The sequence below is a fragment of the Tachyglossus aculeatus genome, chromosome 3, assembly GCF_015852505.1.
Source record: "Tachyglossus aculeatus isolate mTacAcu1 chromosome 3, mTacAcu1.pri, whole genome shotgun sequence".
NCBI lineage: Eukaryota > Metazoa > Chordata > Mammalia > Monotremata > Tachyglossidae > Tachyglossus > Tachyglossus aculeatus.
The window spans coordinates 79,197,441-79,213,517 of record NC_052068.1 but is presented as its reverse complement, the minus strand read 5'-3'; the positions used below and the strand labels follow the sequence as shown (position 1 = coordinate 79,213,517).

The 16,077-nt window shown below is 41.8% G+C and overlaps 1 protein-coding gene across 7 annotated transcripts in view; it reads left to right on the top strand.

The window, feature by feature from the left end:
- Nucleotides 1–16,077, top strand: part of NEDD4L (NEDD4 like E3 ubiquitin protein ligase) — a 431,023-nt gene that overhangs the window by 107,588 nt on the left and 307,358 nt on the right. For all 7 annotated transcript variants that reach the window (XM_038743604.1, XM_038743606.1, XM_038743605.1 and 4 more), the window contains exon 2: nt 7,137–7,210. In XM_038743604.1, coding sequence (XP_038599532.1) covers nt 7,137–7,210 — 74 coding nt within the window. The remainder of the gene's footprint in view (nt 1–7,136; nt 7,211–16,077) is intronic.

Genomic DNA, 16,077 nt, shown 5'->3' with positions numbered 1-16,077 from the left:
CGGAGCCTTTGCTGTTGTCCAGGGCTCCAGAGGGGGCTGCACAGGTTGGGGGAAGCAGTTGGGAACCACAGGAGCCCTTAATCCAGGGTCAAGCAGTTGGGTTGCCCAGCAGCCATGGGGGAGGGATGCTGCTACAAATGAAGGTGTCCTAGAAGAAGGTGATCAGGGTGACTGCTGTATGAGAGAATGTGCTTGAGAGGTGGGTGTATCTTCCTGTCTCACTTTTCTGCATCTCTGTTCATTCACTCATTCAATCGTATTGAGCGCTTACTGTGTGCAGAGCACTGTACTAAGCGCTTGGGCAGTACAAGTCGGTAACATATAGAGACGGTCCCTACCCAGCAACTGGCTCACAGTCTAGAAGGGGGAGACAGACAACAAAACAAAACATATAGACATATAATCTGGCTATAGTACAGTCAACAGCAATTTCACGAAGGGAACTTGAAAGCATGTTCTCCAAAGAAGCTTATGAGACTAGAAAACATATCTATTTACCTCTTCTTTTTTCACATGATTGACACTCATAAAGCACTGAAGCAACACATCTTTAATTTCTTGACTTTCCTCCAAATCGTAATCAAAACAAAGCAATGCTGGATGGATGTGCCACACCCGACATATATCTGCACCTGTTTCACTGGTGAGACTCGTTCTTAGAAATACAATCAAAGCATTTTTTCCCAACTCTTCTTTGGCATCCAGGCCTTTATCCCACCAAGTCACACAGAGATGCTGAATGACTGTCTCCCACCTTTACCCTGATTTGGGGCCACTGTCACTGCTCTAAGTAGCCCACTATCGGCAAGAAATAATTTTGTTCATTTCAGTGCCTTCTGTATTCTATTTAATATTATTATTATGGCATTTGTAAAGTGTTTATTATGTGCCAAGCATTGGAGTATATACAAACTAATCAGGTCCCACATGGAGCTAAGTACTCATTCATTCATTCAACCATATTCATTGACGGCTTACTGTGCGCAAAGCACTTTATTAAGAGCTTGTGAGAGTACAATATAACAAAAAGAAACATTCCCTGCTCACAATGCCCTTTCAGTCTAGAGGGGCAGATGGACATTAATATAAATAAATATATAAAACAGATATGTACATAAGTGGAAGAAGTGGAGAAGCATCGTGGCTCAATGGAAAGAGCTCGGGCTTGGGAGTCAGAGGTCATAGGTTCAAATCCCGGCTCCACCAATTGTCAGCTGTGTGACTTTGGGCAAGTCAACTTCTCTATGCCTCAGTTACCTCATCTGTAAAATGGGGATTAAAAGTGTGAGCCCCACGTGGGACAACTTGATCACCTTGTATCCTTCCTAGTACTTGGAACAGTGCCTTGCACATAGTAAGTGCTTAACAAATGCCATTATTATTACATTGCCAAGATCCGCCCTTTCCTCTCCATCCAAACTGCTACCCTGCTCATTCAAGCTCTCATCCTATCCCGTCTGGACTACTGCATCAGCCTTCTCTCTGATCTCCCATCCTCGTGTCTCTCTCCACTTCAATCCATACTTCATGCTGCTGCCCGGATTATCTTTGTCCAGAAACGCTCTGGGCATATTACTCCCCTCCTCAAAAATCTCCAGTGGTTACCAATCAATCTGCGCATCAGGCAGAAACTCCTCACCCTGGGCTTCAAGGCTCTCCATCACCTCGCCCACTCCTACCTCACCTCCCTTCTCTCCTTCTACTGCCCAGCCCGCAACCTCCGCTCCTCCACCGCTAATCTCCTCACCGTACCTCGTTCTCGCCTGTCCCGCCGTCGACCCCCGGCCCACGTCATCCCCTGGGCCTGGAATGCCCTCCCTCTGCCCCTCCGCCAAGCTAGCTCTCTTCCTCCCTTCAAGGCCCTGCTGAGAGCTCACCTCCTCCAGGAGGCCTTCCCAGACTGAGCCCCTTCCTTCCTCTCCCCCTCGTCCCCCCTCCATCCCCTCATCTTACCTCCTTCCCTTCCCCACAGCACCTGTATATATGTATATATGGTTGTACATATTTATTACTCTATTTATTTATTTATTTATTTTACTTGTACATTTCTATCCCATTTATTTTATTTTGTTGGTATGTTTGGTTCTGTTCTCTGTCTCCCCCTTTTAGACTGTGAGCCCACTGTTGGGTAGGGACTGTCTCTATGTGTTGCCAATTTGTACTTCCCAAGCGCTTAGTACAGTGCTCTGCACATAGTAAGCACTCAATAAATATGATTGATTGATTGATTGATTGGAAGGAAGACTAGGTAACGAATTCTCATTTTGCAGGTAAGGGAACTGCGGTCCAAAGAATTTAAGTGACGTGCCCAAGGTCACACAGCAGATATGTGGTGGAGCTGGGATTGGAATGCAGGTCCTTTAACTCTCAGGTCCCTTCTCTTTCCATTAGGCCATACTGCTTTATCCACTAGGACTCAGTCATTTGCAGCCATATTTAAAGTGACCCGTGCATCAGCGTACAGCCATATAAGCTGCCCATACTGAAGAGTGAGTGTGACCGGCCTGCATAGCGGTGTCGTTTTACATAGGAAACGTGAATAACAGGCAATTAAATGTGGCTTTTATGCCTCCCAGATCTATTTTTGGACTTCCACGAATTAAAAATAACATGATGAGAGAACATGAAAAGTACAGAAGTCATCCAAACTACATCATTTTTCACCCTTTAAATATATTGATGATTAGAAAAATATCTCTGGAGGAAAAGCAAGATTTGTCTGAGTGACTTTGGATAAATGCATTAGGAGAAACAAGCAGGTACCAGGCAGAGATTGTGCTAAAGACAGAAAATGTCAACAAAAGGTCAGGCTTCCCAGGCATCTGATAAGCATTTATCTGTTACAGTCACACACCTTGTCACGAGTTTGTGTTTCTTTACAGAATGACACTAATCCTTATCTTTCTTCAAACTCTTTGCTTTGAGGATGGCCTGATAAGATAGGCATTCACTTCAAATCCATGGAGGGCTCCTCCCATTTTAACTGTAGATCCAACGCCCTGTCTCAGAGGGGTAGCTAGTAGTTTTCCTCCCAGGGCAAGTTCCAACATGGAGACTTCTCTTCTGCCACTTTCTACTTATCTATGTCTCTCTCTTGATGTCCTTTCCTCTTCATTCTCAGCCCCACTAGCCCGAAGGGGTTGTTGCTTTTCTTAGCCCTTTTCTGAAAGCAGCAGATCCACCTGCTTGTGATTTCCCTCCTTTCCCCCGTGAAGTGAGAGGTATGTGGAGAGGGAGAAAGAGTTGTAAAGAAAGGTTTTTTCTGCTCCATGAGTTCTGCTCTTGAAGCCATTCTTCCATCACATCAGGATGGTATTGACCTTCTTTCTTTTCTGTGATGTTGTTGTTTTTCTTTCCTCATACTTACAATTCTCTTCTGTCTCCTTCCCATTTTTTATTTCTCTGTTGTGAATTTCTCTTTTGTGCCAGTGTCTCTTGCTCAGTTCCCTTCTCCTCTTGCTGGGTCCTCTCTGTGCTTGCCTGCTTTAATTATTTGATTATTTGTTATTCGCCAATCTTCTTGCTCTGCATTTGAGCATCATGGTGTGGTGGATAGTGCTGTCCCACATGGGGCTCTCAGTCTTAATCCCCATTTTACAGGTGAGGGAACTGAGGCCCAGAGAAGTGAAGTGATTTGCCCAAGGTCACACAGCAGACAGGTGGCAAACCTGGGATTAGAACCCATGACCTTCTTACACTCAGGCCCGTGCTCTAACCATTATGCCATGCTGCGTAGCTGACATAGAGACACGGCATATAGGAAGGAGATGAGGGCTTTAGTCAGGAAAGACCTCTTGAAGGAGATGTGATTATTAGGAGGAGTTTGAAGGTGGGGAGAGTGGGGGTCTGTTGGATAAGAAGGAGGAGACTTTCAGGCTCATTGATTGTGGAGATTGAAGGCTTGAAGGATTGAAAATTGTATCTAATTTTTCACTAATTCCAGCAGGATATTCCTTAAGGACATCAGCCTTATTGGTTCAGTTCATTGTTCAGTCCCACTCTGGATCCATTAGGCTCTAAGCTCCTTTAAGGCAGGTATCATATGTGATGAAGTGATCGAGTGGTTAAGACCTCTAATTCATTGTGTCTAGAGAAGCAGCATAACGTAGGGGGATAGAGTACTGGCATGGGAGTCAGAAGATCATGGGTTTTAATCCCTCCTCTGCCACTTGTCTGCTGTGTGACCTTGGGCAAATCACTTTACTTCTCTGTGCCTCAGTTACCTCATCTGGAAAATGGGGATTGAGATTGTGAGCCCCACATGGGACAGGGACTGTGTCCAACCCGATTTGCTTGTATCCACCCCAGCGCTTAGTACAGTGCCTGGCACATGCTAAGTGCTTAACAAATGCTATTATTACTATTAATATATTGTATTCTTCCAAGCACTGAGTACAATGCTCTGTATACAGTAAGTGCTCAATAAATACCACTGATGATTCTATTACTGTGCTTGGAAGAAAAGTATGATGGTTTCCCTGAATTAAATCATGTGTTACTATGCAGGCTAAAGATGGAGGCAGTGATGCACAGGTTTGTTTGTTTTTTTTTTTTTTTTTTTAAAAAAGAGGGAACCTGTGTTCTTTAGTTACAATTTAGCTCTGCTGTCTGGATTTCAGGAAGCCACTTTTCCCTGTTCCCAGCTTTAGCCTGAGAAGGAAAACTCTTGGATGGAACTATTTGCTGGAGGGGATAAGAGGGCAAAACCCTACGAAAATGGGCTCAGAATTCTTTGCATCCCACTTACCATCCTTATCAAAACTTGGACTGGCCAATTGCTGGATAGGTTTCTGTTTCTGGTTCCACCACTGCTACTCTCTGAATGGTATTGTATCCTAGAGCCATATATTTAAACTTAGCTTCTTAATGTCTTTTGACCTATGAGTAATTAGTGGGTTTTGGTTTTGGCTACACATGTTTATTTGCAAGTGGGTTGAGTTCTGCCATAGCCATGTGTTTTCATTCCATAATAATAATAATAATAATGTTGGTATTTGTTAAGTGCTTACTATGTGCCAAGCAGTGTTCTAAGTGCTGGGGTAGATTCAAAGTTGTCCCATGTGGGACTCACAGTCTTCATCCCCATTTTACAGATGCGGTTAGTGAGACACAGAGACGTTAAGTGATTTGCCCAAGGTCACACAGTAGACATTTCATATTTTGATGAGAATATTGGTAGGGAGTTAAGGAACATTCATCTGACAGCATGGACGTGTTTGGATACAGGATGTAGCGGGATCAGGAGGATTGGCTACTGTGTTTGAGAGCAGCATAAGAATGGGGATGTATTACAATGTGAGCTTTCTTAAATGGAACATTTTGCTAGAAGGCAACCCTCACTTTACAGGAGAACCCCAGTCTCTACTTCAGAATCTCAGTTCCTTAAGACCAGAGCCCATCTACTTTGCTTGTATTAGTACTGTACCTCACATTTGTACTAAGCAAGCGCTAAGTACAGTGCTCTGCACATAGTAAGTGCTCAATAAATATGATTGAGTGAATTTGAAAAATAACTTTTAAGAAAATGGTAATTGGAAAGAGTACAGTACTTGAAATCAGGTGGCCTGAATCAAATTCTTGCCATGCTATTGACCTTCTGTGTAACTTTGGGCAATTGCTTGACTATTATGTGCCTATTTATTCAGCGGTAATATGGAGATAAAGATTCCTGTTTTCCCTTTCCTAGATTGTGAGCTCGCAGTCTTAATCCCCATTTTACAGATGAGTTAACTGAGGCACAGGAAATGAAGTGACTTGTCTGAGGTCACCCAGAAGACAAGTGCTGGAGGCAGGATTAGAGTTTAGGTCCTTTTGACTCCCTGGCTTGTGTTCTATCCACTAGGACATTGTGCTTCTCTGCTTCTCCTTGTACCAGGACTAAATCAGAAGGGCTGAGTCAATTAGTTCACAAGCCACCGTCTTGGGGGTTGAGTTAGGAGGCAGCACATATTTCCGTACAGAATGGTTTTCAGCTTCTGCCAACTCTGATTCTGGTAGTAGCAAAGCTGTAGTTTCAATTCTAAAAAGACAAATGCAATGCAAGTGTTTAGCTTCAAAATACAATATGTACTGGATGTGGAGTGCTTTGTTGGTGAGATAAAATTGCCAAGTTGAATGCTCACTAAAAAAAAAAATACTTGCTAATAACCTCTGTGTGTCTACAGCAAAAAAAGACAGTGAAATAGGTCAAGCTGGATTAATTTCAGCAAAGGTATTCAAAATGAAAACACTTCCAAGTATTGTTTATTGCCGTATAAACCTTTTGCTGAAGCTTGAATTGCCAACACATGAGCTCATGTGTTTGAGAAGGAGTGGGAATGAAAAACCATTAATCTCAGACTGTAAGCAAATTGAGTGTGGTGTTAGCCTTTGAAAACAGTTACCTTTTAACCTCTAAAGTAGCAATACTTCAGTAGTTAATGATCACCCACTGGGTGCCATGCACTATCGCTAATCACTTGGAAAGTCCAAAACAAGCAGGATATTTCCTTGTCTCCATGGAGTTTACAGCTTCCAGGGAAGAGAGAAGTAAACATATTTATAGATTAATCAAAAGAAACAATTGAATGTACAATTTAAACATATATACCTAAGTGTTGAAGATAAATGTAAGTAGAATATGGGTTTATATTGTATACTCCTTGAGGGCAGGGATCGTGTCCACCAATTCTATTGTATTGTAGACTGTAGACTCTAGACTGTAGCTCATTGTGGGCAGGGAATTTGTCCATTTATTGTTATATTGTATTACTCTATAAATATGTAAGTGCTTAGTAAATGAATGAATGAATAGTACTCACTACTGTGTTTTGCATACAGTAAGCACTCAATAAATACCATCAGTGGATTGATTTTTATTACTTGGGATACTTGAAATTAATTGAAGAAGGCATATTAGAGAAAGTGGGTTTTCAGAAGGGCTTTGACTATGGGAAGGGCTGTGGTTTGATGGATTTTGAGGGATTGTGGGGGGAGTTCCAAGCCAGGAGTGATCATGAGTAAGGGGACAGAGGCACTAGAGTTGAGATGCATGGTCAGGATACCTTGGAATAAACAAAGAGGCAAGTTGGGGTGGATTGTAAAGGTGTAACGTTTTAAGTAAGACTCTATTTTTCTTATGTCTTTCTTTTGAAAAGGGGGAGTCGCGCATCCTCAGAGTAAAAGTTGTTTCTGGAATTGACTTGGCGAAGAAGGACATCTTTGGAGCCAGGTAAGCCCTAAATTTGATAATTTCAGACAGGAAACAGGATACAGCATGGGAAAGTAATAGGAAGTTACAACCTCACCTTTCCTAGGCATGTTAATAGAAAAGCTTCTCGCTTATTTTGTGTCAAACAGTAATAGTGTGATTAAATATTGTCACAGTATCGGATTGCAGCCCTTGTGTCATTTTGGCCACCATTTTCCTGACAATTTCTTGCCACGCCTTGGGATTTCTCTCTCTCCAACTGTGCTGCCTTCATAGGATAGTTCTTACAGGAACTGGGAAATTATATACAATTTCTGCTTTTCTAGAGGTTAATAGCATTATTTGGAAGTCGTTATAATTTAAAATTAAACATCTTCACTCTTCCAGTGAATTTTGCCTTTTGAAAATATGTATAATGTTCAGTTGTATTAGATTTGCAGGTAAAATTTGAAGCAGAAAAAGGTAATGATCCTGCAGCTTTAGCAGGAAAGATCTTCTTGCTATTTTGAGAGAAAGGTTTTCTTGAAACAATATTGAGGGCAACATAGGGGAGGAAAATAAGAGTCTTGATAATGTAACTGCCTTCTAAATAGTAGATTTGGTCTCCTTAGTCTCTGAACAAACATTTCTCCACATTTTTGATAGAGGCATATTAAGTTTGGGTTATAATTTAAGAACTCTGATTAGACACTGATGAGGAGATATCCTGAGTTTGTTTGAAATACAGGGCAGAAGGTGTTGAGATTGTTGCATCCTACCGACGGTTATAGAAGTAGGTAGTGATGACAGTGAGACCCACCAGGTATCATGTAAGCCCAGTGTGGGCAGAGATTGTCTCTATTGCTGAATTGTATTTTCCAAGCACTTAGTACAATGCTCTGCACACAGTAAGTGCTCAATAAAAACAATTGAATAAATGAACGAATCTGTACCAGTTAATACCGGCTTAACCTATTGCATCAGCTAGGGCTCTGCAGTCCTTGATTTGTCCATCATGATACTTGTTGGATATAGATGTGACTAGTAAATTTTGTGATCCTTACATACTCTTGTTTAAATTTGCTTTCCTCTCCATATCCTTTCCTTTCCCTTTTCCTTCCAAGACCCAGCAGAGCAAAATAACTACATCTAAGAAGCGTCTGTCAGCCTTTCCATTAAAATCGATGGTGAAAAGATGATGTGAATGTTAGAACGCCCAAGAAATCTGGCAGGAATATCTCCCTTGAGCAGTCTATCATATTACTAATTGTCAATCACTGACAAATAATAATGATGATTTATTATTACTAATTGTCAATCTTTGACAAGTACAAATCATTGATGTCAAAAATTGAAATTCAGTCATTGACACACTTATTTATTACCAAACCTCATTAAGCGTAATTGTACTCTGATGACTGGACTTCACATCTGCCCTTGGCCAACACCCTCCCTCTACATGAACCCTTGGATTGAACAGAGACCATTGTCATTTGGCTGGAGACTAATTCCGTGTGAAAGATGGTTGGTGAAAGACTGCCGATGACCTTATAATTGATTTGGTTTGTTGGTAATTACTTGACTACAGGAACCATTTCATCCTTTTAATCTTTGTCTCCTAAAGCCATTGACTATGCTTACGAATAGAAAAATGTGTTCTTCTTAAAAGTCTCTGCTCTGGCTGCGCTGTACAGTGAGCTGTGACAGATGGGTCAAGATAATACAGTCAGTTCTCTCTTAACACCTAATTTCACTGGGTAATTTGGTTGGAACTCTGTCAGGGAATTAGCAAATGTTCTTACAGTATGTGCATCTGTCTGGATATAGCATGATCCACCAGACCTTGCAATTACCCCAGCCCCAAAGAACCTATGTACATATCCTTATACTCTTCTACTTCCCTTATATTTAGAGGCAGTGTTGTCTAGTGAATAGAGCATGAACCTAGGAGTCAGAAGGATCTTCATTCATTCATTCGTATTTACTGTGTGCAGAGCACTGTACTAAGCACTTGGGAGAGTACAATACAACAATAAACAGACATATTCCCAGCCCACAACGAGTTTACAGTTTAGAGGATCTGGGTTCTAAGCCTGGCTCTGCCACGTATCTGCTCTGTGACCTTTGGTAAGTCACTTGCTTCTCAGTTACCTCATCTGTAAAATGGGGATTAAGATTGTGTCCCAAGTGGGACATGGACTGTGTCCAACCTGATTAGCTTGTACTACCAACCTGATTAGCTTGTACTACCGCAGCTCTTAGTACAGTACCTGACACGTAGTAAATGGTTAAAAAATATCATAAAATATATTACCATCTGTTCCTGTAGATTGTAAGCTCCTTGTAGGCAGGGATCATATCTTCCAACTCTTTATGTAGTATTTTTCCAAGCAGTTGGCACAGTGCACTGATTACAGTAAGTACTTGATAGATATCACTGATTCATTAGGTGTAATATTGGAAGGAACGATTTTACCCATATGCTTGCAACATCACTTGTGGTGTGAGTACTACTAATGTGAGGTTTTTGTAGCACAATGTTCTCCAGGAACATATCCTTCATGTTGTAGGGGAATAATAATAATAATAATAATTGTGGTGTTTGAGTATTTACTATGTTTCCACACACTATACAAGACAATCAGGTTGGACAGAGTTCCTATCCCAATCCCACACAGAACTCACAGTCTAAATGGGAGGGAGTGCAGATATTGGATCCCCATTTTTTATTTATAGAAACCGAGGCATTGAGAATTTAAGTGATTTGCCCCAGATCACACAGCAGGCAACTGGTGGAGCCAGGTAAAGAACCGGAGTCCTCGGACTCCCTGGCCAAAGCTCTTTCCATTAGTTTACACTGCCTCTGAGTGTTTTTGCCTTAGTTTGAAAGCTGAATGGTGTTTTTCCTACTCCTCTTGAGAGTTTTCATCCAGGTTTTCGCTCAATCACCTAGCCTTTCTGACTCTTAGTACCTCTGTGCACTGACTGAGCAAATAGCTATCCCACAAGTGTGCTTTTAAGAGTAAGACAGTTGATTGCTAGTTGTTAAGTCCTAGTAGTTCAGCAATAATAAAGGTTGGAAAGAGATGCCGCATGTGTTCCACTTGCTGTTGGAATAGGGTTGTAGATTTTCTTCCCACAGTTGTTTCCTTGTATTGTCACCAGTGGCTTGGGTTCAGTTTGTGTAAATGTTTAACCAGGGTATGTGCTATCAAGCAATTTATGGACTTGCTCATTTTACAATAGGAGCCTTGTGTCATTTTTTTTAAAGTCACTGTAAAGACAGAGACGGAATGCAGCCATGAACCTGTTTTGCAAAGAATTATTCAAACTGCCTGAGCCTTTGGGCTTCCAGAGTAGCAGCATGGCCTAGTGGAAAGAGCATGGCCCTGGAAGTCACTGGCCTAATCCCCACTCTGGCAGTTGTTTGCCATGTGACCATGGTCAAAACCCTTAACTTCTCTGTGCCTCACTTTCATATTTTAATATTTCATGTGTCATGCCTTAACCTGTAAAGATTTCATCTTTCTACACTTAAATAGTACATTATCGGGCTTTGGTTAAAGTCTTTTTGCCGTATCATGATCAGGATCATCATTTATAGTCACTAAATTGAATCATGAAGATTCTCTAAAAAAAATTGAGACATACTCTAATTACATACTGTTCTTCAGATGATTGCTAAATACTCTTCCTTGTGATCATTTCAGGTATTTCTTTTTAAGTATTAGCACCTCGTTTTGCCTGATTCAGGGTATCAGTGTCATGACACATAAAAATTCCTGGTTCAGGGACTCATTATTTTTTAATGATTCATCTTTCTTAGAAGAAATTGGTAGGAAACCTTCCCTTCTAGGCCAGTGGAGAGTGTTTCTGTCCTCACCATTGTCATCATCCTTATCACTATCAGTAACCTAATGGATGCTATTGTAAGTGTATGCAAAATATTGGCTTCAATCAGTTTTTAATGCTTCTTCATCCCTATTACTACTTTGGCAGTGTTTTCAATCCACCAGTCAGATTTATTAAGTGCTTACTGTGAGCAGAGGAGCATATTAAGCACTTGGGAGAATCAAATGCAACAGATTCAGTAGATATTTCCTGCATATTAAGCACTTGGGAGAATCAAATGCAACAGATTCAGTAGACATTTCCTGCCCACAAGGAGCGTACCACCTACAAAGTTTAAGTATTTCTGCTTTGCCTTCTCTTTTATAGTTTTCTTTTTCATTTTACATGTAAGAGAACTCCTCCTTTTCACCTCCTTTCTAATTACCTAAGAAATGCAGCTCATTTTGGCAGTTCCCTGGAGCTGGGAGTCCCTGAGCAGGGCAGCCAGCTGCTAAGATACAGTCCTGTTGGGACACCACCCTTACACCCCACTCTCTGACCCTGGAGCCTTTGCACCCACAAAGCCAAGGTTCATTTTAGCCCCCCTTTTTCCAAGCAGCTGGTCCAGGCCATACTCAGTGCACTGCCCTTGGAAATCCCCAAGAGCTTGGCTCAGCTCTCTTCCCTCAGGCCAGACTTTCACGAGGTTTCCCTGACGTTCAGGGTGATCGGCGGTGGGGGTGGGTGGGACTGGAGTGGCAGCTTCCACACAAAACTCAGAGCAAAGTTCCTGCAGGATGGTGGGTTGCACTAACTAAAGCCCACATTTCTTGAGCCCTGTTTGGGACTGCTTCTCCTAGACCTGGCCGTCATTGGCCACTCAGTGAGCAGCCTCCCTAATGAGATGAATTTATTAGGCTGGCACAGAAGACAAATTACCATCACACTCCTGGAAGGGTTTTTCCTTGTTATGCTGGGCAAGTTTTGTTCTGCGTCTGACATATGCCAGTGTGGTAGAATTCCTGAATTTATAGCCTTGCATCTGTTATCTTTCTGTACATCTCCTGCTTGCCCCACCCATCCCCGGATTGAAAATAGGATTTTACATTAGAGAATAAATTCTAGTCCTCTTATGCCCTTTTTTCCCTCCGCTTTCTTCAATTCTTCCTTTCCTTTTTCTTTTTTAATTGCCTTTCCTTTCTAATTTCATTCTTTTTGTTTTTCCTTGTTTCTCCTTTGCCTCTTTTCAAAGGGAAAGAAAGGGAAAAGGGTATTTCAACTGAACACATTTATAAAATTGGGCTTCAAGGATCATCAAATTCTAGCATTGAAACTGGACTACAAAAAGCCAGCAAGACTTATCTAATCCTCTCCTTCACATTCACTTTAACTGTATACCAGTTGAAAACTGGACTTTTTTTTTTCCATTCCACAGGTGCTGAATTTATCTTGGTCAACCTTTTTTGGAAAACAACACTTTTCACATAGAGCGAAGTTATTAAATGCAAAAAGCATGAACTACAGAATATCCCTTCAGTCACACACACACACACACACACACACACACATTAAAGGTTCACAGAGGTACTGAGGGGGCAACTGGAAGAATATAAGTTGGAGATATTAGAGATTACTAGGGGAAATCCTCCTGGATAAGATGTGATTTTTTTCAGGATTTGTAAGACAGGGAGAGCAGTAGTCTGGCAGATGTGAAGGAATAGGGAGTGGCAGGCATGGGAAAGGGAGTGTGCAAGAGGTCGGTGGTGCTAGAGGTAATGAGGCACAGTGAATAGACAGGCTTGAGAGGAATGGATCATGCCAACTGGGTGTAATGAGAAAAGAGAGTGGATAACTAAGAGAGAGAGAGAGAGCGGATTGCTTTAAAGCTAATAGGAATTTTTGCATAATGCTGAGAGGCATGGGTGGAAATTTAGGTTTTTGAAGAGGGAGGAGATGTGTCAAGTGACTTTGAAAAATAACCTGGACAGCAAAGTGAAGGATTGACTGGAAAAGAAAGACTGAAGGCAGGGAGGTCAGCTGATGCATTTGTCAAGCCGAGACATAACAAGTTCAACAGCCAGCAAGATGTTTGTCTGGCTCATTCATTCATTCATTCATTCATGCAATCGTATTTATTGAGCGCTTACTGTGTGCAGAGCACTATACTAAACACTTGGACAGTACAAGTTGGCAACATATAGAGACGGTCCCTACCCAACAGTGGACTCACAGTCTAGAAGGGGGAGACAGACAACAAAACAAAAATATGGAGAGGTGTCAAGTCATCAGAATAAATAGAAGTAAAGCTACACGCACATCGTTAACAAAATAAATAGAATAGTAAATATGTAAAAGTAAAGTAGAGTAATAAATCTGTACAAACATATATACAGGTGCTGTGGGGAGGGGGAGAAGGTAGGGCGGGGAGGATGGGGAGGAGGAGAGGAAAAAGGGTGCTCAGTCTGGGAAGGCCTCCTGGAGTGAGTTCTCAGTGGGGCTTCTAAGGGAGGGGAGGGGAGGATGGTACTGATCCAAGAAATGTTGTGCAGGAAGAATTGACAGATATTGTTGACAAACTGAATGTGGGGGGTTGAAAGAGAGGGGTCGGGTAATGCCAAGATAATGGGTTTGAAGGACAGGGAAGATGGTGGTGTTGATGACCGTGATGGGGGAAGAGTAAGGTGGAGGCAAAGATTTTGGAGGGAAGATCAGCTCAGTTTGGATATATTGAGCTTGAGCTGCTGGCAGGGCAACCATGTAGAGATGCCCTGGAGCAGGAGAAAATGCAAAATGGCAAATAAGGAAAGAGACCTGAGTTAGTGAAGTACTTGGGAGTCATTGTCAGAAAGATGGTAGTTGAAATTGCGAGAGGGGATGAGTGAGTGTAGAGAAGGTGGCAGGGAACGTGCCTACCAACTCTATTATATGTACTCTCCCAAGTGCTCAGTACACTGTGTTCTCTGCATACAGTAAGTTCTCAAATATGACTGAGATGGGGAGCCATGATTGAATGAATGAATGAGGGATATCTACAGTTAGGATGGGGGGGGGCGGAGGTGCAGGTGGAAGACTCTGAGAGGCATTGGCCAGAGGTTAGAAGAGAACAGTATCAGAAAAAAAACCCCAAGGTTAGATAGTGTCTTAAGGAGAAGATTGTGGTCTACTGTGTAGGTCCCAAGAGCTTAGTACAGTGCTCTGCACACAGTAAACACTCAATGAATACAGTTAACTGGTGGAATGTAGCCAAGAGGTTGAGGACAATTAGGACGTAAGAATCCAGTGGATTTGGCAGGAAGGAGGATTTGGAGAGAGCAGTCTAAGTAGAGTGAAGAGGCAGTTAGCAGATGATGGACTTGGGAAGGGAATTGGAGAAGAGGAAGTGGAGGCAGCAGTGGAATTCAGTGGTGCAAGGAATTTATTCAGAGATGGGAGGAGGGGGGTGAGGTAATAGTTGAATAATGAATTGGGATCCAGATAATTATTTTTTCAAAAGGGGAGACATGGACATGTTAGAAGCTAGAGGGAGGGATCTATCAGTGTAAGTGGTTGAAGATGGCAATTGGAGGCTCACCCCAGTCCCACAGCATATAATACTCTAATATTTCTCTTATCTATACTTTATTTTAATGTATGTCTCTGCTGGTATACTGTAAACTCCTTGTGGGCAGGAATTGTATTTACCAACTCTGTTGTAATGGTACTTTCCCAAGTGCTTAGTTCAATGCTCTGCACACAGAAAGTGCTCTATACATACCATTGCTGATTGACAGTGATGGAGGGAAGAAGAGTGGGTTCAAGTGTTTTTTAGGCGATGAAAATGAAGTGAGGAAAAGGTAGATTTTGAAAGCAGATGGGAGGTTCCACATGAAAGCTGGTGAGATGGTCAAGAAGAATGCGGTGGGGGGAGATAGGGAACTAGTTATGATCTAAGGAGGTTAGGGGGAGGTTACCAATTTGACAGCAAAGTTATTTGATGGGACATCAGGGTGACAGTGATTGGAAATAGAGGTGCACTGTGAGTTTCAAAAAGGAGTAAAAAGGTTTGGAATTGTTAATGGGAACCACAGCCTTGGAAGTTGATGAGGGAGGGGAAGTAATGTTACTGAGGGGAAGAGAGGGCAGAGTTATCGGAAGTGAGGATGAATTTGAAGCGATCCGGTTCACCTTTGGGCCTGGATTCCTGCTAACAGTGCTGCATACCATTTGGGCAGAAATGGATGAAGTCTACTCTGGAGGTGATCCAGGGTTAGGGTTTGGTAATGGGAAGTCGAAGGAATTTTAGTTTGATAGAGAAGTGAGTCAAAGAATAATGAATCAATGTTTTTTTAGTGAGAATTTACTGTGTGCAGAGCACTTTACTAAATGCTTGGAAGAATACAGACAATAGAGTTGATAGACATGAACCCTGCCAATCAGGAGGTTACAATAACATAATTAATTTGGGTCCCTGGTGAATGAAACCATTCTTCTAAAAATGCAAATTATTTTCATAGAATCTGAGTGTAGGAATTAGCATATTTTCATACTTAAGAGTGAATAATTCAGTTTGGCTCTACAATGAACAAGATCCAACTGCTGGTATGAAAAACAAATGACCTTTAATTTACAGAATATAGCTGTCTTCATGCCACTGAAGGTGAAGTTTTTGTGTGTGTGTGTGTGTGTGTGTGAGAGAGAGAGAGAGAGAGAGAAAGAGAGAGAGAGAGAGAGAGAGAGAGTGCACACACCGTGGAAACCTCAGTCTCAATTGTGTACGTTGATTTACAGTAAGTGGTGAATAAAAGGTAGTTACAATGATAGAGGAATTGTGTATCAACTACCCCAGCACCGAGCACATAGTAAGCCTTTAATAATTGCCCTAATTAAAGTGACTTATGACACAATTGGTACTTTGGTTAGGATCAAGATTGCCATTCATTTTTGTTCAAGACTAGTTTACTGTTACTGTTCAAAAGTAGCCATAGAGAAACTGGCCATATAGTATCTGCTTTAAACAGTGGTACATTGTTCACTGAGAAGAAGTGTGGCATAGTGGATAGAGCAAAGGCCTGGGGGTCAAAAGGTCCTGGGTTCTAATC